Source organism: Silurus meridionalis, chromosome 11 (genome assembly GCF_014805685.1).
Source record: "Silurus meridionalis isolate SWU-2019-XX chromosome 11, ASM1480568v1, whole genome shotgun sequence".
In the NCBI taxonomy this organism is placed as follows: Eukaryota; Metazoa; Chordata; class Actinopteri; order Siluriformes; family Siluridae; genus Silurus; species Silurus meridionalis.
In genome coordinates this window covers 13769601-13795473 of record NC_060894.1, presented here as the reverse complement: position 1 = coordinate 13795473, position 25873 = coordinate 13769601, and the positions used below count along the sequence as shown (strand labels likewise).

The 25873-nt window shown below is 36.9% G+C and overlaps 1 protein-coding gene across 16 annotated transcripts in view; it reads left to right on the top strand.

Annotated features, from left to right (window-relative positions):
- Nucleotides 1-25873, top strand: part of fryb (furry homolog b (Drosophila)) — a 75103-nt gene that overhangs the window by 3922 nt on the left and 45308 nt on the right. For 10 of the 16 annotated variants that reach the window (XM_046860547.1, XM_046860539.1, XM_046860535.1 and 7 more), the window contains exons 1-7: nucleotides 1892-2375; nucleotides 18908-19098; nucleotides 22621-22674; nucleotides 23895-24034; nucleotides 24228-24318; nucleotides 24415-24494; nucleotides 24600-24680. In XM_046860547.1, coding sequence (XP_046716503.1) covers nucleotides 2192-2375; nucleotides 18908-19098; nucleotides 22621-22674; nucleotides 23895-24034; nucleotides 24228-24318; nucleotides 24415-24494; nucleotides 24600-24680 — 821 coding nt within the window. In that variant the 5' untranslated portion in view covers nucleotides 1892-2191. Of the gene's footprint in view, nucleotides 1-1891; nucleotides 2376-7549; nucleotides 7775-14063; nucleotides 14423-18907; nucleotides 19099-22620; nucleotides 22675-23894; nucleotides 24035-24227; nucleotides 24319-24414; nucleotides 24495-24599; nucleotides 24681-25873 lie in introns of those variants that run through there. The other 6 variants (XM_046860545.1, XM_046860543.1, XM_046860542.1 and 3 more) reach the window with 4 other exon arrangements.

Below are 25873 nucleotides of genomic sequence, written 5' to 3'. Positions count from 1 at the left end.
TGTGATTTTGACATTGTAAAAGCTGGAATGGAATGGAATGTGTGTGCGTGTTTAGGTGTACTTGTGTGTGTACTGTGTGTGTGTGTGTGTGTGTGTGTGTGTGTGCGTGTGTGTGTGTGTGTGTGTGTGTGTGTGTGTGTGCGTGTACTGTGTGTGTGTGTGTGTGCTAGTGCTGAAACCATATAAAATTAATCATTCCTGTTAGTCTATTTGAACAGCAATCAATTACACTGCATGGGTGAATCATGGGATGTGATAGATTTGTTTGGTTCATGATGTGTGTGCTGAGGCTAGATGTATTGTGTATTGTTTATGTTTGTGTGTGTTTGGGTTAGTGGGTGATGGGGAAAAGGGAGGAGTGGGAACTGAGACCACTTCCATAGTTGTTTACTGGTTAACACTAATGAGTGGGTGTGCCTCTTGTCTTGTTTGTGTGTGTGTGTGTGTGTGTGTGTGTGTGTGTGTTTGTTCTTGGTAATTCCTTATACATTGGAAGCTGGTTGTGCTGTTGTTTTGTGTTGAAATGTGTTAAGGTGGACAAATCAGTAACCCAGAAGTCTAAGAAATAACAGGTCGGGCGAGCGGTCTTTTATTCATAGTTGCCCAGTGGACACATTCTGAATCCTGAGAAAAAAACATAAAGACCCTACGCAACTTTGCGTAATATATTTTAACTATGGTGTGTAAAGAAAACACCACATTTCATATTCGTATTCTGGCCTAAGACTTCCAATAAAAGTCAAACATCAGGCATTTTCTGGACTACAGTTGAGCCAACTCTAAATGTGAATTCATCTATAGACATTTTGGTCTGTATTATCCTTAACTAGCTAACTAACTTTATTATAATATTTTAGCTACCACTTCTTAGTCTAGTAAATTTGTTTCCAAGGAAACCACAACACTGGACTGGGCATTGAAGTAGAACTTTAACTTACCAAACCATTAATCGTTTACTTTTCCATCACTTGGTGTTAAGTGAATTTTCAAAAGCGGAAACACATTCAAATTTCCCATTTCTTTTTTATAGCACTTTCAGTATTAATCACATGTGACTCAGAACCAGAAAGAGGATTTTGTTTTGTTCCTGGTTCCCAGCATGCTCTAGGGTATGGAGTCATATGAATCCGGATTTCTAGGTTAGATCAGCTCTTATTGTTAGATGGCAGGAACAGGCAAATTAGGTATTTTGTCCTCTCGAGGGTGTGGTTAACTTCCCTCTTGCTCGCCTTTTCCCCCACGCTTTTTATCTTTCATGTTGTCTTTCTCCCACCCTCTCTTTGGAGCCAAATTCCAGGGCCCATGAAACCCAGGAAATACGACTTTTCTTTCTGTACCTGCCTAAAGAAAAATTAATTCTTCTTCCTTATATTTTTTACAATCTTTTTTGTGAGTATACAATTATCAACAATTTCATCGCAGCCAATTGTAGGAAACATTCAAAATAATAACTAACTAACTAACTAACTAAAATAGTTCATTTTCATAAGTTTTACTTGGGCAAACGTGGAAACTTTTAATTGACAAACTTACAGAAGGAAGCATTTGGGGAAAACACTCAGGGGACATCGTGTCTTGAAGACTGTTAGAGAAACAGCACACGCATATGCCGTATTCTCATAATTTGTGTGTGTGCCGATGCGTGCGATACTTCAAACAAGAATAAGGCTACAGCTTTCATTTGCTCGTCCTTTAATACGTTTAAGATTTTATCAATCAAGCAAATCGAGATATTTAATTGAAATCACTGAAGAAGTGTTTGTTTTCACACCTCCGTTACACTCCCTTTTACACTTTACACCCATTCCTCCCTCTTTCTGTGCCTGTGAAAAGAGGCGGGCCTGAGTTGAGTAACTCTACACCTGCCTCATTCAGCAGTGTTACTGTAACAGGCTAAACAGCCTCGACCAGCAACGGCACAGGCTCCACCACACATGCTTGTCTGACAAACTAAAGGCTTCACACATTCACACGGCATAACCACCAACGCGCGCACAAACACACACACTGAAGAGGAAATGCTACTAAGACACTAAAGAAAAGAAACCATAATAGTGTGGGGAATTACTGAACACAAGAGATCACAAAGGAGAAGAACTGAAGGAAGACTGAAGGCAAGCTGTGCCAGATTGCTGTATCCATGCGGTTAAGTAAGTGAACACAGTTGCGCTCGATCACCCAGGTGTCGGATATGCCTAAAGAGGATGCGGTGCCAAGCGACACAAACTCTTTGGACGCCCAGAGCCAGGACAGCATTGTCCTGGTCCAGATGGCCAGTCTCTCCATGGATATGTTCACACCTGGAGACTTCAAAGGAAAGTTTAGAAAGATCCAGCCCAAGAAAAGGCCGACAATTATCAAAGGAGATACATCAGGTAGTGTGTATTGTGCATGTACTGCAGTTTATCCTGATATACTGTCTTCATACTGAAACTTAAAGCACCTCAGTTTTGAATCGGACAACTGTTTCAGTGTCCACAAGAGTAAATCTAACTTTGTAGCACTTGATTCAACATTTTCATGGGTTTAGTAAATCTGTTGTGTCCTGTTCTGGCTTGTAAGGTCTAAATATCCTGCCAGAACCCTGTAGTATTCTTGTCTCTGAGGAGACTTTATTAAACATGCGAAACTCTGGCATGACACAACATGGTGATGTCATTGCAGAGTAATGACAGCCTTTGAAATTACCACATAAGCATTGCATGCTGTTACCAGACCAGCTTTATTTATTTTTTTGGTCTTCTGTTTATATAAACATGTTCATATTGTTTTGGGTGTAATTCGAGAGAGTCGATCTGCTGCTAGATCAGTCCTGTTAGGATATTTTTAGAAAAAATACTTAGTACTAAGATATACAAGTAGACACCTAGTAGTGTCCAAAAGCTAACATTTAACATTTAATCCATGCCATTTGTTTAGCACCATTTAAAAACACACAGATAATTAAAATAATTTTTTGACATTAGGGTAAAGGCAAAGGTGGAACATACCCCAAACCAATCAATTGTTTGTTCAATCTAGTTAATGTATGGTTATCACAGACAATTATATTAAAACACATCACTGAACTGTAAAACCGACTGAAAACACAGTTTATGAAAGTTAACTTGTAGAAAAACATGATTAAGCAGTTGTATAATCTGTTGTATAAAAGCAAAGTCACAGTCTATATGAATATGTCCTCACCCTGCAGCTTCATGCATGAAGATTAACATCAGTGCTGCTATTTAGTATAACTGCATTTTGGCTCTTTCTTTTAAACAACAGTTCCATAAAAAAAAAAAAATTTTAAAAATATAAAGTGAAATTTTTGTCAGAATGTGGAAATTTACATTACTAACACGCCCAAGCGGAATGATATACACAGCTGTTATATTAACACATTCTGGAACTCTGCACAATGAATCTAACTGTTCATCTAAATGCTAGCAGTTGTTGCAGCAGTTAATTTTTTTTTTCAATATAAATAATAAATACTGTACTGAAAATAGTATTTACGGTTCAGGAAAATGTGTGAATATTTTTCTCTGGTAATCTCAGATATGCCTCAAAAATACAATAACCACATATGAACCGGATATAAAACTACTGGCAAATTCCTTTACAAAAAATTATGTTTGAGACCTAAAATGAATAAATTAGCATTATAGTTAGGAGTCCATTAGATGAAAAAAGGGAATCACTATTACCTTGCTCTCTCTAATTCTCATGTGTATGTCTTTCTGCTGGTTGCCTTTTCAGAGCTCTATTCATGCAGGTGTGTGAAATGTCTGCGCTCAGGAATTCACATAGAAGCCTCAGTGTTAACTCAGTGAAGAGCGTCTTTGTCAAAGGGAATTTCTCTTGAGATCTGTGTGTCCAGATCAGAGTTGGGAGCTTTGTTGTCTCTTTTTAAGAGGTCGAATTTAATCTAGCTAAGCGAGTGTGTATTGATCCGTGTGCACGGCTGATTAGTTTTTGTTTTAAGCAATTTCACAGGCATCATTGTATGATAAACATCTCTGATCTCACATTACTCAGCCGGGTTCATCTAAAACTCTCAGCACTTGCTTGCACTAGTGAATATTTTCAGTTATACAGTAAAGTATTTCACCGCATTCTTGTTGTCAGACGATAACAGATGGCTCGCTGTCAGCATTCCTGTAAATTGTTGAAAATTATTTAGAAGTTAAGAAACGTGTATATGGCAAAACATATAGCTAAATTAGAATCCCTAATACAATGCAAGTGGTATTGGTGGAGTGTTAGCTCAGTGGTCAAGGTGCTGGGCAATCGGAAGGTTGGGTGATGCCAAGTTGCCATTCTTGGGCTCTTGATCAAGACCCTTAACCCTCTATGCTCCAGGGGTGCTGTATCATGGCTGACGCCAGCTTCCGAGCAAGCTGGGATATGTGAATAAAGTATATGTATTTTGCTGTAATGTATATGTGACAAATAAGGCTATTTATTTTTATTTATTTTTTATCTGTCAGTCTTTAAACCCAACCACGGGTTATGAAAAAATTTTATATATCTACCGTATTTTTAATCAAGTGAAATTTAGAAGAATAACGTGAATAAATAGTATTGCAGCTGCCATGAAAACAGATGGTGATTGCTGTGTGTGCGTGTGTGCGTGTGTGTGCGTGCATGTGTGTGTGCTGTAAGAACAAGCAGCTGGGACTGCTCCAAGCCAGCTAGGACAACTTAGCAGTAGCTGAGACCAATAAAGAAGCTCAAAAAGCGTTGAGTCATTCCTTCTGTTTGGCGAGTACAAGCACTGTCACTGAATTCATTTTCATCATATTTGTTCTTTGCTTTTTAATATATATATATATATATATATATATATATATATATATATATATATATATATATATATTTATTTAAAGTTTAAATATTAGAAATTGTGCTTATAGATTACTTTATCCTTCCCTTGGAAATTTAAATATTACAACAGCACAATCAAGTAATTAGAATTTAGGGGCAATTTGCTATTGACTCCATACTCACACGTTTCCTTCCACAAGACAAGTGATGGTCTAAAGCACATGAAGAAGGCAAGAAATGTCACGAATAAACTCTTGACAAGGCACTGAAATTGAAAACCATTCCAGGTGACTCGTGGATCTGGTGAGAGAATGCCATGAATTTGTGAAGCTGACATCAAAGCTAAAGGTGGCTACTGTACTTTGTAGAATAGAAAATATAAATATGTAACACTTTTTTGTTTTCTACATAATTTCATATGTCTTTCATAGTTTGGATATATATTGACTTCTTTGTATATATACTTCAGTATATAATTTATATTATTATTATTATTATTATGTAAATTATACAATTTACAAAGTTGAAAATAATATAATAAAAGAAAAAAACACAAAATTAACATTTATTTTATTTTAACTCTTAATTTCTGAGGTCAGTGTATATAAGTTGCCCAAATCCGTCCCCCAAAGATTATGTACAATTTTTATTACACTTCACATTCTTTCATATGATTTCCAATTGTTTTTTACTCCCACCCTTGTTTATGATTTGGTCAATCATCCAAGTTAAATTCAGTTAAGTTAAGTAAACTTCATTGATCTATACTACAACATTGGGCTAAATGCTTGAATCTGATTGGTCAGAGGTAGAGCTCATCCACAGGGACTGGCTCCACATTATATATGACTAATAATAAACAAATATTAAAGCTATTTTCTAAACAAATTTTAGGGTAAACACATTGATTATTTTTGTTAGTATACCTGTATTTCACATTTTGGAGCATTTCAGCATAGTAAAGTCTTCAAGAGCCAACAAATAGAGTTCTAATCGACTGTTTGTGTGCGTGTGTGTGTGTGTGTGTGTGAGAGAGAGAGAGAGAGAGAGAGAGAGAGAGAGAGAGTTTGGTGAGGTAATGGTTATTGTGGTTTTAACATGAAGAAAAGGGAGGAAAAAACATGTTTCATAGCTGTACCACAACATAAGATTTTATACATTAAACTATTAGAAATTGTTAATGTCTGCAAATTGTTGTATTAGAAGTAGCATGCATTATTTCCCTCTCGCATTGCAGTCTGTCATTCCTCGTCTAATTAGCAAAATGTAAGTTTGAAGCCAGGGGATTGTTGAGTGCTTTATGGAGTCTGCAGACCAGCTGTTATAATTTCTGCCCCAGTACCAGTTAAAGGACATCATCAAGGCAAAATTCCTTGAAATTACTGCTTTTATCTTGTTCTGGCTTTCTTGGTCTTGAGTGTGTGGGGGAGGGCACCAAATGGTTCACAAAGAACAAGAACATTTGTGAAGATAAAAGTGGATAGAAAAGATTGATTTGGTTATATGCCAAATGCTTGTCTCAGACTTGAAGTCAAACTGCATTCACATGGAAGTCATTTGTACCTTGTAAGTTGGCTTGTCGTTCGTTCACCTCTGGCAGATAGGATCACATTCCATCAGAGCGCTGGTTGAATACCAGCACTGATACTCATCAACAAGCAACACAACATGCATGTGATCGTATTTGTTCCAGTCACCAAGTTGGTCTAGAAAATCAGCCCTGCAATATGCTGGTCTAATGATCATTGCAGAAAATCCAATGATTTTTGTGGGATGTCATACAAAACTGACAAGATAACAACACATTAAGTAGTTGTTTATGGAATCCTGCAGTAAATGTTCATTTCCTAATGCTTATAGATATTGAATTTATAGATTTCACTCTGCATATAAGCTATCTATGTGCCTTGCTCTTCCTCTACCTCCTTTGCTGTCTAGTGATTGCAATCTATGATTTGTACATGCTATTGAGAGTGAGACCTAAATAAAACCTATAAGGATGTACTTAGCATGTGTCTGCAGGTAAAGTAAATGCTGTACATGCTGCAAATGTTCCTGTGGAACCACATGACTTTTGGAAATACACAAATCACTAGTGACATCATTTGTTAAGAAATCTGTTTGAAGGTCACAAGTTCAAAGAGACGGCATCAGAGCCAACGGCAAAACACGGCCTACCTAGGAATATTGTGTCTCTGTCTTTTTGTTTGTCTTTTATTAGAGATTTCAGTTTTTCTGATTTCCTTTGCAGTCAGATTTCCTGATGAGTCATGCTCATCTGTTGAGTGCAGCATCTAATAAAATTATTTTCTAATATTTCTAATAAATTTATATAATATATAATTATATAATATTCTTGCTAAAAATAACTAATGTTTACAGCCTACACGTGTACGGAGCACAGTCTGATGTGTTAATGAAAGAGGAAGTGAATTGTGTGTGATGTCTCAGGATGTATCTACTCATGTCTCTTGTACTGACAGCTTAGGATGTAATTAGCATTCTTTCTCTCTCTCTCTCTCTCTCTCTCTCTCTCTCTCTCTCTCTCTCTCTCTCTCTCTCTCTCTCATATGCTCTCTCACTCTTTTAATCTCTATCTCTTCCACTCTTTTTGTCCCTCTGGACGATTCTGTTTAAAGGCGAGGGCCTCTGAGCCAATCCTCTTAAAGCTGGGAGGTTTAAGGATGGAGGGGGAAGAGAGGACATCAGAGTGTGGTGTGCGTGTGTGTGTGTGAGAGGAAGAGAGAATGGGAGAGAGGAAGGAAGCGAGAGTTGTTGATGCTCGTTGCTGACCCTGGATGAGTTAGCAAGGCGGCTCTTTCTATCTCTGCTGAATCTCCTCTCTGCCTTACCTTGTTCTTTATATCCGTTCATTGCTGCAGAGACAGAGCAGAAATGACAAGTAACCAGGACTCAGGGTTCTTTGAGACCAGCATCAAGTCCTTTTTGAAATCCTGGAGCAGCTGTGAGTACATGCTATGGCCCTCTCTCTCTCTCTCTCTCTCTCTCTCTCTCTCTCTCTCTCTCTCTCTCTCTCTCACTCCGCTCTCTCTTATGCATATGCCTAGCTCCAAGTTGCCTACTTCAGTACTCTCTGTTCTGTCCTTGGTGCACCGAGGGGTGATGATGTGGTGTGTCGTCATGGTCATAATGACATACGTACATCATATCTTTAGATTGAGGATGAGGACTGTGTGTGTGCACTTTCTGAGTGGTTTTATATAATCACAGCAGGTATACCTTGATTGAAGGTTATTTGTTGGAATTGCCAACCTTTGTAATTCTGTATTTGTGTAGTTGATGGTGCTTGCTTGTGCAATGAGGAAGTGTGCCATTCGTGTAAGTTTTAGCACCTTAGTTCTTAGATATGGATAGCTACAAATAGCAAAGGATGTGATGAAAAAGTGTATATCTGGTTTCTGTATATAATCAGACCAGACACCAGGGTGATGTCATCCCACTCTTTGGCGGTAATGCTATACCCATACTTTATGTCTCTAAACCTGTCAGTAAGTCTGCTAACTCAGAGTGGATATAAGATATAAGGAAGCACAATGTGCTGTATTTGCATGTAGGTACAAACACTGTGTATGCTCTAAGTGTCACGGTTGCTTGGGGAGGCGAGCAGGTGGCCAGATATCAGTGTTGTTAACCACTCAGCAAATCCGACTAAATCTCTCTCTCTCGTTCTTTCTCTCTCTCTCTCTCTCTCTCTCTCTCTCTCTCTCTCTCTCTCTCTCTCACTCTTTCTCTCTCACTCACTCTTTCTGTCTCTCTCACTCACTCTTTCTGTCTGTCTGTCTGTCTCTCTCTCTCTCTCTCTCTCTCTCTCTCTCTTTATCATTTTCTTTCTCTCTCTCGCTCAGTCAATTATCATACATGTATTTATGCTTATATTTGTTTACTTTTATTTATTTATTTATTTATTTATTTGTTAGAATACTTTATTGATCCCACATGGAAATTTTTTTGATTAGCTTATCCCAGAGATGTTAGGAAGTTGGGATGTTAAGGGCCTTGCTCACTGTTCCCAAGAGGGGCAGATACTTGGCGACCTTCTGATCAGTAAAATATATATACAGGTGCAACTAAATAAAATAGAATATTATTATCATACAAAAGTGAAACTCAAATATTATATAAACTCACACACAGACTGATATATTTCAAGCATTTATTTCTTTTCATTTTGAATATTATGGCTTACAGCTAATGAAAACCCAAAATTCTCAGAAAATCTCAGAAAATTTTGAATCTTGTGAAAAGGTTCAATATTGGAGATACTCGTGGTGTAACACTCTAATCAGCTAATTAAATCCAAACACCTGCAAAGGTTTCATGAGCCTTTAAATGGTGTCTCAGTCTGGTTCAGGCTACACAATCATGGGGGGGAGACTGCTGACTTGACAGTTGTCCAGAAGATCATTGACACCCTGCACATGGAGGGTGAGACACAAAAGGTCAAAGAAAAAATGTGAAACGAAGCCTATTCAAGAAATTGGGGGAGATTCACAAAGAGTGGACTGCAGCTGGACTCAGTGCTTTAAGAGTCACCATGCACAGACGTATCCATGGCCTACAACTGACTCATTCCTTGTGTCAAGACATTCCTGATCCAGAGACATCAGAGGTGTCTAATCTGGACAAAGGACAAAAAGGACTGGACTGTTGCTCGGTAGGCCAAAGTCGTTTTTTCAGATGAAAGGAAAGAAAATGTAGCATTTCCTTTAGAAATCAAGGTCCCAGAGACTGGAAGAAGAGAGGAGAGGCACAGAATCCAAGTTGCTTGAGGTCCAGTGTAAAGTTTGCACAGTCAGTGGTGGTTTTGGGAGTCTTGTTATCTGCTGGTGTTGGTCCACGGTGTTTTATCAGGTCCAAGGTCAGCACAGCCATCTACCAGTAAGTTTTAGAGCACTTCATGTTTCCCTCTGCTGACCATCTTTATGGAGATGCTGATTTCATTTTCCAGCAGGATTTGGCACTTGGCAACACTTGGTTGCCAAGTTAAATGACGATGGCGTTGGTGTGCTTGACTGGCCAGCAAACTTATCAGACCTGAACACCATACCACCTCAGCAGTGCCACAGACTGATCACCTCCATGCCATGCCAAACTGAGGCAGTAACTAAAGCAAAATGAGCCCCTACCAAGTATTGAGGACATATGCAGTAAATGAACATACTTTCCAGAAGGCCAACAATTAACTAAAAACTAAACTAAACTGTTTTTTGAATGGTTTTGTGAAAGTATTAAAAATTTTATAGAATTGGTGGGTTTTTGTTCATTGTGAGCCAAAATCATAAAAATTGTAAGAAATAAACACTTAAACTATATCTGACTGTGTGTGATGAATCTATATAATATACGAGTTTCACTTTTTGTACTGAAGTGCTAAAATAAATCAACTTTTTAATAATATTCTAATTTATTGAGATGCACCTGTGTACACACACACACACACACACACACATATATATACATACAGTGGTGTGAAAAGGTGTTTGCCTGTGTCTGATTTCTTATTGTTTTGCATGTTTGCCACACTGTAATGTTTTAGATGATTAAACTAATTTAAATATTAGTAAAAGATAACACAAGTAAACACAACATGCAGTTTTCAAATGAAGGTTTTTATTATTGAGGGAAAACAAAATCCAAAACTACATGGCCCCGTGTGAAAAAGTTTTTGCCCCCCTGTTAAAACTGTGGTTTATCACACGAGTTGAATTTCTCTTGCCACACCCAGGCCTGATTACTGCCACACCTATTTGCAATCAAGAAATCTCTTCAATAGGACCTGCCTGACAAAGTGAAGTAGACCAAAAGATCCTCAAAAGCTAGACTAAATGCTGAGATACAAAGAAATTCAGAAACAAATGAGATAGAAAGTAATTGAGATCCATCAGTCTGGAAAAGGTTATAAAGCCATTTCTAAAGCTTTGGGACTCCAGCAAACCACAGTGAAAGCCATTATTCACAAAAAAAATGGAACAGTGAAGAACTCTCCCAGGAGTGGCAGCTGAAGAAAAACAAAATAAATACTTTGGAGTGGCCCAGTCAAAGTTCTGACCTGAATCCTATTAAGATGCTGTAGCATGACCTTAAAAAGGCAGTTCTGGCACTGACTAGGCATAATATTATGACATTATAACTTTATGACTGGTGAGTAAATAACACTGGTTATCTCTTTATCATGGCACTTGTTATTGGGTGGGATACATTAGGCAGCAAGTGAACATTTTGTCTTCAAAAAACAGGAAAAGGGCCAAATTGTGATGGCTAGACGATTGGGGCTGTTCCTGGTCTGCAGTGGTCAGTATCTATCAAAGTGGTCCAAGAAGGAACAGCGATTAACTAACAACAGGGTCATGGCCGAAGCTCATTGAGGCATATAGGGAGTGAAGGCTGGCCCTTGTGGTCCAATCCGACAGACGATCTATTGTAGCTCAATTTGCTGAAGAAGTTAATGCTATTAATGCTCAACAGATCCGGACTGTTTTTGCAGCAAAAGGGGGACCAACACAACATTTGGCAGGTGGCCATAATGCCTGATTAGTGTATATCTCATATGTGTACACATAAAGATGTCTTTACTGTGCTGAATGCTGTGTTTTACTGTTTTGTCATAGATGCTATGGTTGAGTTGCTGAGAGTGACTCGAATGTTTTTTTAGTAAAATTTTGTTCTAATTTAATTAAATTTAATTCTATTCAATGCATATGGTGTTTTTTGTATCACTGTAATTGTCACAGAGCAGCTTTACAGATAAATATTGTTTGTACAGAAATGTAAGATGAAACGTTAAATTCTCTGCGTACAGTAGTAATAGGAGCTTGCACACGAACCTGATTAAGATGTTTAAGATAATAATGACTGGACAAGGAGTTGTGTCAGATGTTCCAACAGACCTTTAAAAAAAAGAAATTTGTTTATTCACCTTCAGTAACCTTTTTTATAATTAAATGTCCAAGCTATCCAATTCACCTTGGACACGACCGTCAGAATCACCATGCACGCTTATTCACGCCATCAGTGAGGACATACAGTCCAGAACTCCTAGTCAACAACCTGACCTCAGGACCAAACTGGGAGTCATAAAATCATGAGACAGCAACACTACATGCTCTCTCTGATGTCATCTTTCTGATATTCTACATAGACAAAAATCTGCAAATGACCACAGTGTAGCCACTATACGATTATATTACTGACGCTTTCCTTCTCTGGTCTCACTTTTTATCCTGGACATGCTGTAGCTGATTTTACACAACTGAACAATAAATGTTTATCAGTAATATGTATTAATTCTAACTACTCTTCTTTCAAGTGTCTGTAAACTAAATATTTGTCAGTATTTGCTGGCTGAGGTTGTTTTCTTGATCCAGTGGTTCCATAGAGTTTATAACAGTGGCACAGAAAGTGAGTTAAACTCAAAGTGAATAGCTGAAACTAAACAAACTTGTTAGTTAAATACACACAATCTCTCTCTCTCTCTCTCTCTCTCTCTCTCTCTCTCTCTCTTTTCACAGACACACACACACACACACTCACTTTCTTTTTCTCACTCACTTACATGCTCCCTTTCTCCCTTTTTTTCTCTATCTCTCTATACAATTTTTTTTGACAAGCTTTTTTAATTTAATTCTATTCTATTCTATTTAATGCATATGGTGTTTTTTATATCACTGTAATTGTCACAGAGCAGCTTTACAGATAAACATTTAAAAACAATAATTAAAGATAAGCATTGAAAGACAATGGTAAATGCATTTCTGTGCAGGTGATTCATGACGTGTGTGTGTGTGTGTATGTGTGTGTGTGTGTGTTTGTGTGTGTGCGTGTGCGCAAGGATGAGTAGCACTGTAAGAGATGTAGATGAGAATATAGATCGAAACGGAAGAACAAAGTGAAATAAAATGAGAAGTGAACTGATGTACTAATGTCTTCTACATATCAGGTGGTTTAACAATAACCTTGGGTATGACATGTATGCAGACTGTACAATGGTGAAACCTAAAGTATTAAATCTTAGGCTATGACAAAAGTTATGCTGCATTTTTGGCGAGTCAGTAGACATACTGTAGGTCATAGAAATTCTGATACTGTCAGAAAACCTTCACAGGTCTTTGGTCATTTTTTAACCTCTCTCACATCATGACCACCGTTTAAGAGCCATGACCACAGGAATCGCCACGTTGGTCATCTTTTGTCTGGGATCTTTTAGTCCAAAATCGTGCAAGGTATACCAGGCAAGAACATTACTTATGAAGTGTATACATCAGTGGTCTTAATAGTGTATGGTATGAATGATATTTACTCTCAGCTTGGTCTTTTAGGCAAATCATGCTTTAAAGATGTTTAAGAACCTGTTTGATGGTTATTCAGTCACGTCCACAGCTTACATACCATGTGTCATTTGTTTTGTGTGTGTGTGTGTGTGTGTGTGTGTGTGTGTGTGTGTGTGTGTATGTGTGTGTGTGTGTGTGTGTGTGTGTGTGTGTGTGTGTGTGTGTGTATGAGTATTATATTTCAGGACAGTAATGTCCATGGCTCTGGCCTTCTGATCAGGTTGAGAGTTAAAAGCCTAGCACTACTTAGATCTGACTTAGGTAAGGTCAATAACTCAAACCTGTTTACACTGCAATGTCGCAATTGTAAAACACTTTGAATAAAAATTATCTTAGTAACTATATTTGTACATAGCATAAATTGTAGGGTGTATGTGATCTCCCCCTGTGATCTGCACAAGATGTAATGAGTAGCTGAGCTAACATGTAGTGATTAGCTAACATGCTTGTGAAAAAAGCACACTAGCTAGCACTCATACTGATACTGTTTCATAACATAGAACATAACTCACTGTCTCTTTCTGGTCTTTTAATGGTGTGTGTGTGTGTGTGTGTGTGTGTGTGTGTGTGTGTGTGTGTGTGTGTGTGTGTGTGTTGGGGGTATTTTGTTTTGAATGTACCAAGAGACAAACTTGCTAATTGATTGCCATGTTTTCTAAAAGAAAACAATCATTTGCACACAAAATGTCTTCCTGAATGCTAAACTGGCATCGTGTTGATATCTGAGGCTGTGTTTACATGCTTGTTTACATAAAAGAGAGATTACAATGTGTATTCAGTATGCACATATGGTAAAAGTGTGTCAATGTGTTTATGTACATGTGTGTGCCTGTATATTAGTGCTGAGGTTAAATTTAGCTTCATGTTGGCCCTCCCTCCTCTCTCTTTGGGCTTTGCTGAAATTCCAGCCTGACCTTCTCCTCAGAAAGGGCTCACTGCTATCACACATGGCTGTAAAGATTCACACAGGAAGGCTGTTTTCATTTCACTTTTCTTAAACCCAGCAGGCTTGGGTCTTTTTATGTTTTCCACAACTGGACTGATCCCACACTCTCAATTTGGAGTAAACCTTCAGATGAAGGCAACATGGAACCGATATGGCAGTACTAGGAGCAAATTTATGGAATGTACTGTAACAAACATGGTTGGAGATGATATGGAGCTCGTCGGCTAAATTGTTGGGGATTATTGGAACAGGGACAGTATGGAGGTGACACCAGTGCGCTGGAGCCGGGCCAGTTTTATCAGCTTTATTAAGGGTCTGGGTAGGTGCTAATCGCTGGACAGTATGTTTTTTTTGTGTGTAATGTACTGTATATATGTTTGTACATTTGTTTTTTGCCAATGCTGATGGATATTGTGCACTGGTGGCAAGAGTGTTTTGATTTGTTTTCTCTGTTGAGGGAGGATACATTCTGGACATACTTTGTGGCGTTGGCCAAAAAGAAAAATCAAGCAAAACATTTTGCAATATTGACCAAGCTGCACCCAGTAGTATGACACTCCTCTGTTTTTCTCTTTTGGTGTTACACACTACGATATGCGCCTGTCTCGTTCAATTAAGCTTATTAAGTGAAAAATAGAGCCTGTTATTAGAGTTAATGCTCCAGTCTTGAGCTGTCAAAACACAGCATGTCCTGAATAAAGTCCAAGAAACTTCGATATGGCCACTTTACCTATTAAGCATGAATGAATGCTGTCTTGTAGCACTGTTGCCTCAAGAGTTGTTCAGTTTTATTAAAAGTTATTTTGTCTCTAAAGTCATCTACAATGACTCATCAGAACTATTTAAACCATTTTCAGCCATATTTCAATCTCAAGGCATCTATTTACAAAGCAAGCAGTAGTATTTGTGTCACCAATACTTTCAGACCAATGTTTTCTCTCATCAACATCCTTAAATAATTACTTCTTCAGTTGTTGGCCTCATAATGAACTACTTTATACTTTGTGTATTTCTAGAATTAGGGACTTTAGATTCAATTCAATTAATTTTTATTTGTATAGCATTTTTAACAATAAACATTATTTCAAATCATCTTTGCAGAAATAAATTAAATACAAACAATAATAATTTTGTTTTACAAATCACTTCCTATTAGTGTATCCCTAATGAGAAAGCTAGAGGTGACAGTTGCAAGGAAAACCTCTCTGAAATGGTATGAAAAGAAATCTTGAGAGAACCAAACTAAAAAGGAATTCTTACTTCATCAGGGTGATACTGAATGTCTGTTCATTATTGTTCCATCATTGTTGAGATTATCAACTTTGTTCATTGTTTACTGATAGAGATATAAATGCAAACTTATATGGCAATTGCAGCTTTAAGCTCTAAGCCAGTGCAGCAGATTGTTTAAAACTAATTACACCTATGTGGTTCTTGTGTTTAACCTTCTGCAGTATCTTCATAGATCTTTAGACTGTTCATGTTAAACCATTCTTAGCTCAGATTCCATATCTTCAACAGTGTTTTTTTTCACAAGGAATGCATGAAGCAAGTGACTGTAAAATCCTTGTTAAGTGTAAACAAATGTATAGTTATATTGAAAAATACTGCAGGTTAATTATTTATCATGTCAGATCATGTTTTTTGATTAAAATCATTCAAATTATTGTGCATTTGAAATTAAAATACCAAAATACAGTGACGTCTTTTGTTTTTGTTTCTTAATTTTAAAGTAATGCATATATTTATTTCAAATGTATACAAAATGTATGTATTTTGCTTTGTACTTATATGATCAAAAGGTATTTATTCATAGTCAAAGATATTTTTAAACAATGTAAATGAAACAGAAAGAGCATTCAAGCGCCACCATTAGTAGATTGTTGCAAATTTGTTGTTTGGAATTACATCATGTTGAACAATTGCATCACTACAACAATTACCACAAAGTAATTAGCTTTTTGCAGAATTGTTGCCCATGTCATTTTTGGCGGATTGTGCTCAGTTCCTCAAAGTTACAAGAGTTCCTTTCTCGGATCTACTTGCAAATTCAAAATCCTCTAGAACTTCAGATTGACCAGGCTATGCAAGGCCTACTTTAGTTACTGTTTGGCTGTACTGATGTCTTGTTGTAAAATCTTCTCTGTAGATTGAGTTTCTTTGCAGATGAGATTAAATTCTTCGGTGAAATATAGTCGTATAGCCAGTACATTGTTCTGTCTATGTTTCCTTAAATGACTCCAGTGTAGATTACAGAGAAGCAGCTATTTATCATTATATATGCTCGTACATTCATACTTCACTAAGGTGATGGTATTCTTACACACATCCCTTACACAAAGACAGACTGAATTATTAATAAATATTCCAAAAGAGTTATTTTAAGAGTTTAAAACATTCAGATTTGATTATTCATTGTTATTTTTTTTTTTAATTAACAAAAATTAAGGTTGTAAGAATGGAGATGATTGTGGAGCAGTTTTATAATTTATTGCTATTGTTTGTGTAACTGTTGTTACTGCTGCTTTCTGGTTTTTGTTTTTTGTGACTTACCTTTTTTATCTGTAAAGAATAATAAGATAGAAAGATTTTGAGAAAATTTTAAACCTGCAAATAATGGAAACAGCTGCACTGTCCTAAATGTTTAATGCTCTGTCTTTTTATATTTTAAACTGTTTAACAATTAAATGAAAGTCAGGAAGATGTTTCACCTTTGTCATAGCTATTTGTTGACGCAAAGTATAATTTGCACAATATACAGTGAGGAAAATAAGTATTTAAACACCCTGCTATTTTGCAAGTTCTCCCACTTAGAAATCATGGATGGTCTGAAATTGTCATCGTAGGTGCATGTCCACTGTGAGAGACATAATCTAAAAAAAAAAGAAAAATCCAGTAATCACAATATATGATTTTTAATCTATTTATTTGTATAATACAGCTGCAAATAAGTATTTGAACACCTGTCTATCAGCTAGATTTCTGACCCTCATAGACCTGTTAGTCTGCCTTTAAAATGTCCACCTCCACTACATTTATTATCCTAAATTAGATGCACCTGTTTGAGGTCGTTAGCTGCATAAAGACACCTGTCCACCCCATACAATCAGTAAGAATCCTACTACTAACATGGCCAAGACCAAAGAGCTGTCCAAAGACACTAGAGACAAAATTGTACACATCCACAAGGCTGGAAAGGGATAAAAAATTGCCAAGCAGCTTGGTGAAAAAAAGACCACTGTTGGAGCAATCATTAGAAAATGGAAGAAGCTAAACATGACTGTCAATCTCCCTCGGACTGGGGCTCCATGCAAGATCTCACCTCGTGGGGTCTTAATGATCCTAAGGAAGGTGAGAAATCAGCCCAGAACTACACGGGAGGAGCTGGTCAATGACCTGAAAAGAGCTGGGACCACCGTTTCCAAGGTTACTGTTGGTAATACACTAAGACGTCATGGTTTGAAATCATGCATGGCATGGAAGGTTCCCCTGCTTAAACCAGCACATGTCCAGGCACGTCTTAAGTTTGCCAATGACCATTTGGATGATCCAGAGGAGTCATGGGAGAAAGTCATGTGGTCAGATGAGACCAAAATAGAACTTTTGGGTCATAATTCCACTAGACGTGTTTGGAGGAAGAAGAATGATGAGTACCATCCCAAGAACACCATCCCTACTGTGAAGCATGGGGGTGATAGCATCATGCTTTGGGGTGTTTTTCTGCACATGGGACAGGGCGACTGCACTGTATTAAGGAGAGGATGACCGGGGCCATGTATTGCAGATTTTGGGGAACAACCTCCTTCCCTCAGTTAGAGCATTGAAGATGGGTCGAGGCTGGGTCTTCCAACATGACAATGACCCGAAGCACACAGCCAGGATAACCAAGGAGTGGCTCTGTAAGAAGCATATCAAGGTTCTGGCATGGCCTAGCCTAAACCCAATAGAGAATCTTTGGAGGGAGCTCAAACTCCGTGTTACTCAGGGACAGGCCAGAAACCCGACTGATCTAGAGAAGATCTGTGTGGAGGAGTGGGCCAAAATCCCTCCTGCAGTGTGTGCAAACCTGGTGAAAAACTACAGGAAACATTTGACCTCTGTAATTGCAAACAAAGGCTACTGTACCAAATATTAACATTGACTTTCTCAGGTGTTCAAATACTTATTTGCAGCTGTATCATACAAATAAATAGTTAAAAAAATCATACATTGTGATTTCTGGATTTTTTTTTTTTTAGATTATGTCTCTCACAGTGGACATGCACCTACGATGACAATTTCAGACCCCTCCATGATTTCTAAGTGGGAGAACTTGCAAAATAGCAGGGTGTTCAAATACTTATTTTCCTCACTGTATTGATCTTTTGTTTCAGCGTAACGTACAGCATGTACACGTATATTATTATTATGTCTTTTATAGTGTGTGACTACTTTTTACCCCATTAGTTTCCTTATTTAACATATTTTCTTATATTAATTTATTTTATTATTTCTTATAAATATGCACATTTCTCTTCACATTCATTACTTAAAAACCAGTGTATATGTTTAAAAAGCATTTATAGTTTATGCACTGAAAATATATTAAATAGCAAAAATAGAAGTGCCTGAATACTTATGTCCCAAAAATAGCTTGTGATCGCAAAAGCTAATTCCAAAACAACCGAAACTAATGAAACTAATCATAAACTAATTTAACCAGTCCTTTGTAGAAAGTGATAGATTCACCAGAGGCAAACATAATCACCAACCTGGACACAATGCACCAGTTTCTAACTTGTGTTTGTATGTTTGTGTTTTTTAGCATCCCCTCTAGGTAAGCCCCCTCTCCCACAAGTAAGCACCATTCAGGGTGAGAGAAAAGGGCTGCCTGCCATCATGCCACTCACCGTGGACCCCGAGAGCAAACCGGGCGAATTTGTGCTCAAGAGCCTCTTTGCTAACTTTACCCTGTTGTCAGAGCGCAAGATACGCATAATCATGGCAGAGCCACTGGTAAGCAATATTCATCTACTTATTTTTATTTAATTTATAACCGTATTGTGTTTTGTGATGATGTTCTGTGTAGAATAGACACAAACTCCTACACAATTTACCCTGACAAATTACTGTGTATATTAATTAATAATAATTTAATATCGCACTCATGTCTTTTATGGATTTGATCTGCACAACTGGTTTGTTTGTATTTACAGAATAGTCAAACATTTACACTCAACAAAGATTTGTCTTATGTTTTATTTGCATTTAATATCAGGTAATTCTATGACAGCACAACAATTGATGGTCCAAATGATCAGTGTGATATGGCTCAACATTACTGTTACCACCCAAAGTTTAGTTATTCTTTAGTGACTACGCATGTTTTTTCCCTTTATACCTCCATAGTATTTTTACATTTATTATTAAAAGAATGGAATGCTGTATGTTTTTTATTTTTATGTAAAATGTAACATGGTGAAATAGCCGTAAGACAAGTCACTCCTCAGCAGTTTCTCTTTTTTCTTATTTCCTGAAGTTTAATCTTTTTAAAATAAAAAAATGCTGCTTTTCAAGTTTCAAAGACACGTGTTATGTCTACATCAGATGTTAAACTGCATATCGCAGAATACAGCACGGCCTACAAACATGGCCAACAAGGACTATAATATTTCTGACTGGACTCAATCACACTTACACAGTATAAGCACCATCACTGCACTTTTAGTTTGTGACACTGTTTTCTGATTACAACTTTGTTTTGATTCCTTTAATCATTGAAACCTTGTCCACCTGCATTTTTGTCCTCACCTGCATTCTGGACAATTGGTTTATTCTTTATATGATGAATGGTTTAGTAAAATGGTATGAATGAGAATAAAGAATACTGTCAGGACAACAATATTAGTCAACCAGACAATTACAGACAGCTTTATAATAATTAGTTAGAAACTTTGCCAACATATCTATAAGGTACATTGTTATTGTTAGAGACCGGTTTTGATGGATGGAACATGACAGACTGCTTCTACTGAGCTAGCATCTCTAAGAGGCGCTTTGTTTATAAATCACTTTAGTGTTTTTTTCTTTAGTTTTTTACATTGTGCTTTCTTGAAAAACAGGTAGTACATACCATTGCACAGTCAAATGACTTGACTGTAACTGACATGCTCTATATCCTTTAATTAAAGCACTGACTTACATGCTCTCACATTCTGTCAGCTCTGCAAGTATTTGGACAGTGACACAAATTTTGTTTCAAGATATCACCAGCATTGACTTTCTATTGCTGCAACCAATAAGGAACTGAAAAGTAGAATTTGGCAAAAATGTAGAATTAACTGTTTAGGATTTATAGTAATTTTTTACACAGTCTCTGCATTTTCATTGATTTAAAAGTAATTGGACAATCATTATTATAAATCTGAGGATTATGTTCTATAAGTAGATGCAAATCCTGTAGTCTGCGTCTCATGGGCATGTGGCTTTTCCCTCATTCACATTGATTGTGTTGCCTTTCTGGGGTTTTTCTGCCTTCAGATTTGTAATATGTGAAATGCATGCTCAGATGGGTTGAGGCCAGATCCCTGCAGGCTGTAATTCATAAACAATTATGGAAATTCATTTGTATAAACAAATGCATTTTGTTTAATATATATATATATATATATATATATATATATATATATATATATATATATATATATATAAATATAATAATTATTATAATTTTTTATTTTTTTATTTTTTTTCACTGAAGCTCTTGATCATGCTGAAATTCTACATTTCAATCTTATCTTGATTACTTTGTTTCAAACCCATTGTGGTGGTATACAAATAAAAAATGTAAAAAAAATTGGGTTGTCCGAATATTTAATGTATGGGCCTGAATATATAGAGGTGTTAACATGCCATCAGGTTACTTGTGAATACTTGCTTCTGGCACATATATGCACTCATGTGACCAGGAAAAAAATTTCATTGTTTTAAACTATAGACAGTGCAGATTCTCCAGAATCTCCACTTCTAACCTACAGTACAAGTATGTCACAAGTGACAAGATAGATATGGCCTTTATAATAAATGTAATATGCTTTCCATACTCAGTACTAAAATTGTATTATATATTTCCCCAACCCTAAACCATACTGTCTAACATAGCTGTTAATACAGTGACATGTTACAGGAGCTCTGTGCTGCTGAACAGATTTCTCGGTGACAGATTGTTTCAATGAGTTCAAAATATAAATGGTTATGCCACAATTCACACTTGTAATTGTTTAGCTCATTGTCATAGAGCCACATATTATTAATGCCATAAAGACCACAGCATGTGTTTTTATAATGCCAGTCTATTCGAAGTTAAAGCCAGAAGAGAGAAATATAATTTTTCTGTGTCAGGCTGTGTCAGGCTTTCTGTAATTGAGATGCAGATAGTTTTGTGTACGTGTGCATGCATGCATGTGTGTGTGTGTGTGTGTGTGTGTGCACTTATTCCTAATGGTGCTACTATAAGCTATAAACACTGTGCCTGTGTGTGTGCGTGTGTGCGTGCGTGCGTGCGTGTGTGTGTGCTTATTCCTAATGGTGCTACTATAAGCTACAAACACTGTGCGTGCATGTGTGTGTGTGTGTGTGTGTGTGTGTGCTTTTTCTTAATGGTGCTACTATAAGCAGTCAAAGCATTGTGGGTAAAGTAGGAAACCAACATGTCATGAAAAGAGTATTAAAATCAAAAAATGTCACTCATAAATTAAAAAAAAAAGAAATTCAGACAACCACATATCTGGAAACAGACCAGGAACAGCCAAATGTGCATTCGCTACTGGTATAAATGACTTTCAGTTTTTCAAAAGTGTACTCAGACATGGCCGCTGACAATTTTATTGGGGTTTGTTCTTATACTCTTTCTCTAAACAACAAGAATAGGCAGGAGTGATGGTTGAAGCTGCTCAAAGCTCATTTTGTTTTCAAGCTTTACTTCCTGGAGGTTTTTTCTTCCTTTTCTCATTTTTTTCTAATTTATTTCCTATTCTCTCCATTTTCTTAACCATTACTCATCTAATTATTTAACCAATCAAATTGATGAATGGATATCATTCCCATGCAATCTGTATGAAAAAAATTTGCAATAACGAAAATTAAAAAATAATAATCGGCCTACTTATATATTTGCTTTCATGATATGCTGTGTTATGTAAAATGAAAATGTTAGTATATATATTTAAAATATAGATTAATGTTCCAACATTATTTGTTTGAACTTGTTGTCTTATGGGCCCTTTATAAGTCAGTTTCTGCAATATGTTTTTTTTTAATATGATGGTCATTTGAAAGACATAGCTGCTTTTTCGTGAACTAAGCTGACTTAGCACCTGTGCCTGACTTCATAATTGTTTAATTTTAATAAAGTTGTTAGCAGGAATTATATGGTAAATTGTGACACACTTAAAGAAATATGTGATGATTCAAGAATGTAGAAATGTAGAAGAAATGTAGAATATGTGTTTTTAAAAGATTTGTTGTTTCTTCCTGTAGGAAAAGCTGCTCACCAAATCTCTACAGAGGGGAGAAGACCACCAGTTTGATCAGGTAATTCAAGGCAGATTATTAGAGTTATTGATCAGTAAAAAGTTCCTATTTTTTACATAGAGATAGAAAGAATGCGGTTAACGAAAATGGATTATACCAAGTTTTCTGAGATCATATTTTATATTTTATTTGCACCATGTTAAAACTGATTAACAACGTATATGACAAATCTGCAGCACAAATAATTCAAGTTTTCTGACTTGTAAAGAACTACATGTACTGCATCCTTTTTGCTTTAATGGCATCATATAGTTGCATTCTTTAGCCAAATGTTTATATACACCTGTACCCATCAACCCGTGTGTTCTTAATGACCATCCTGCTCTATCCTTATTTAATTCCCACTTTGCTGTTATCATTTTTCCCTTTCTTCTGGGAAAGCTTTAGATTTTAGAGTGTGTGTTTAAGTGGTTTGTCCATTCAGCCTCAAGAGCATTAGTAAGGGTGGGTGCTGATGTTTGGTGATGAGACATGGGACACAGTCAGCTTTCCAGTTTAACGTTGAGTTTAAAGTAGGGTCTGTTTACTCATCTTCTGTACCAACCTTTGCAAACAATGTCTTTATAAAGCTTGGATTTTTCCACAGGAATTGTTTCGACCTCACAGTTCCAGTGAAAAGAAATTGTGATAGCATACCTAGACATTCTTCACAATTATGTGATTCCAGCATTGTGGTAACAGTTTATACATTTGTCCATGTAGGGTATGATGGCTGGAATTGTGAGATATATAAAATAGTTTGGTTTGGTTAAAGCTCTATGCCCAGTACCTAAAAATACTTTTAGCTGGTGAACTCCATTTGCTCACAAACTGTATTAAGCCAATTCATCTCTCAAATATGGCCTTGTAGTGTGTGTGCATATGTGTGTTCATGCATGTGTGGGTGTGGGAATTCTGAACATTCACATGCAGACACTCCTCCCTTCCTGTGTTTGGTTTAGCCCATCCACACCCACCATTCTGGGGCATGACTTTAATATTTTAGCCTAAAATTCTTAGCCTCTACAGCAATTACAGACACTTAGAAGGACCCCCTGCTTTCCAATTGTTTCTCGTAATTTGCTCTTTTGGTCAGTGTATGTTAACCATGAAGAGTAATTACAGTCAGTGAAAAAAGTTCCACATGGCTTTGTTGCTTTTAAGCTATTTGTTTTTAAATTACGAACTAAATATATTATACTTAAGAAAAGTAATACATTAATAAAACCATTCTCTCTTAGGTGATTAGCACAATGAGCTCTCTGGCTGAGTACTGCCTGCCCTCCATCCTGCGCACGCTCTTTGACTGGTACAAGCGACAGAACGGCCTAGAGGACGAGTCTCATGAGTACCGACCTCGAGCCAACACCAAATCCAAAAAGTAAGCTCTCTTTAATGCATTAATTTTCCAGGAAATTACATAATTGGAAGAATGGCTGAATAATGTTTTACTTAGCCACCACTGTTAAAACTAGTCTCAGTTTAGGAATTTCCACTCATGTAAATGTAGAGTCTTTGTTTTAGTGCCACTACTACACAATTGTGTATGATTTGTCTGTCTCTTTTACCCCCAGTGATGAACAACAAAAGGATTATCTGTTGGAAAGGCGAGATTTAGCAATAGACTTTATATTTTCTCTGGTACTCATTGAAGTTTTAAAACAGGCAAGTTGCATATATCTTCAGATTTTGTGTGATTATTTGGTACTAATGTAACATTATCTATATAGTAGCAAACTGTCACTATTGATGTGCCTCTAGATTCCCCTTCACCCTCTCCTGGATGACCTTATTCAAGAAGTAATTAACCTGGCTTTTAAGCACTTCAAATATAAAGAAGGGTAAAGATCTAATTTATTGAACTTTTATGCACATACTCAAAGAATATATGGTTATAAATTACGGTTAAAATTCTTGATTTTTGAGTACTGTTTTGTTTCACACAGGTACACGGGGCCCAACACATCCAACATGCACCTTGTGGCTGATCTGTATGCTGAGGTGGTTGGGGTGGTGGCTCAGTCTAGGTAGGTTTTTACTATAAGTTGTTTTTGCTGCTTTTGTCACACTTGCCTAGATACTTTATGGTAATTTATGCATTGCGTACAAAGTGTATTTTGTCAAATAATTAACTTATTGATTAAATAATTGCTTAAAGTTCTTTAATACTGGCTGCAATTAACTGTTATACTCAAGGAAAAAAAAAAATTAAATCATGTCTGCTGACTGTGATGTCATCCCAAATCTCAACATCCATGACAAATGAAAAATTAGTTTGTAAGAATTCTGTAGGAAATGCTACAATTACAGTCATTATTAATTTACTAAATGTACTGCACTAATTAAAGAACAAGAAATGTGTCTGCGAAGCATGGCCTAATATGTACGTAATGTTTATATGTAAAGAATGTATAATATATTCTAGTATGCATATGCATTACAATATTTAACAATTGATATCGATATAGTTTTTATGTATTTGTTATTGTTTGTGGGATATCTTATTTATTGTTTTTGCTTATTAAGTCTACACTGCAATTAAATTGGTAGATTTATGTAATTAGTACATATGAATACATTTATTGTATGAGGAAGTCAGGTGTGTCAGAGAAGTATGTGAGGGTGGTGCAGGACATGTATGAGGACAGTGTGACGGCAGTGAAGTGTGCAGTAGGTACGACAGACTGGTTCAGGGTGAAGGTTGGACTGCATCAAGAATCGGCCCTGAGCCCTTTCCTGTTTGCAGTGGTGATGGACAGGTTGACGGATGAGGTCAGACAGGAGTCTCCCTGGACTATGATGTTTGCGGATGATATTGTGATTTGTGGTGAGAGTAGGGAGCAGGTTGAGAAGAGCCTGGAGAGGTGGAGATATGCGCTGGAGAGAAGGGGAATAAAACTCAGTAGGAGTAAGACAGAATACATGTGTGTGAATGAGAGAAATGGCAGTGGAGTGATGCGGTTGCAGGGAGAAGAGCTGGAGAAGGTGGAGGAGTTGAGGTACCTGGGGTCAACAGTGCAAAGTAATGGAGAGTGTGTTAGAGAAGTAAAGAAAAGAGTGCAGGCAGGGTGGAGTGGGTGGAGAAGAGTGTCAGGAGTGATTTGTGATAGTAGGGTATCTGCAAGAGTGAAAGGGAAAGTTTATAGGACTGTGGTGAGACCTGCGATGTTGTATGGATTAGAGACAGTGGCATTGAGTAAAAGACATGAGGGAGAGCTGG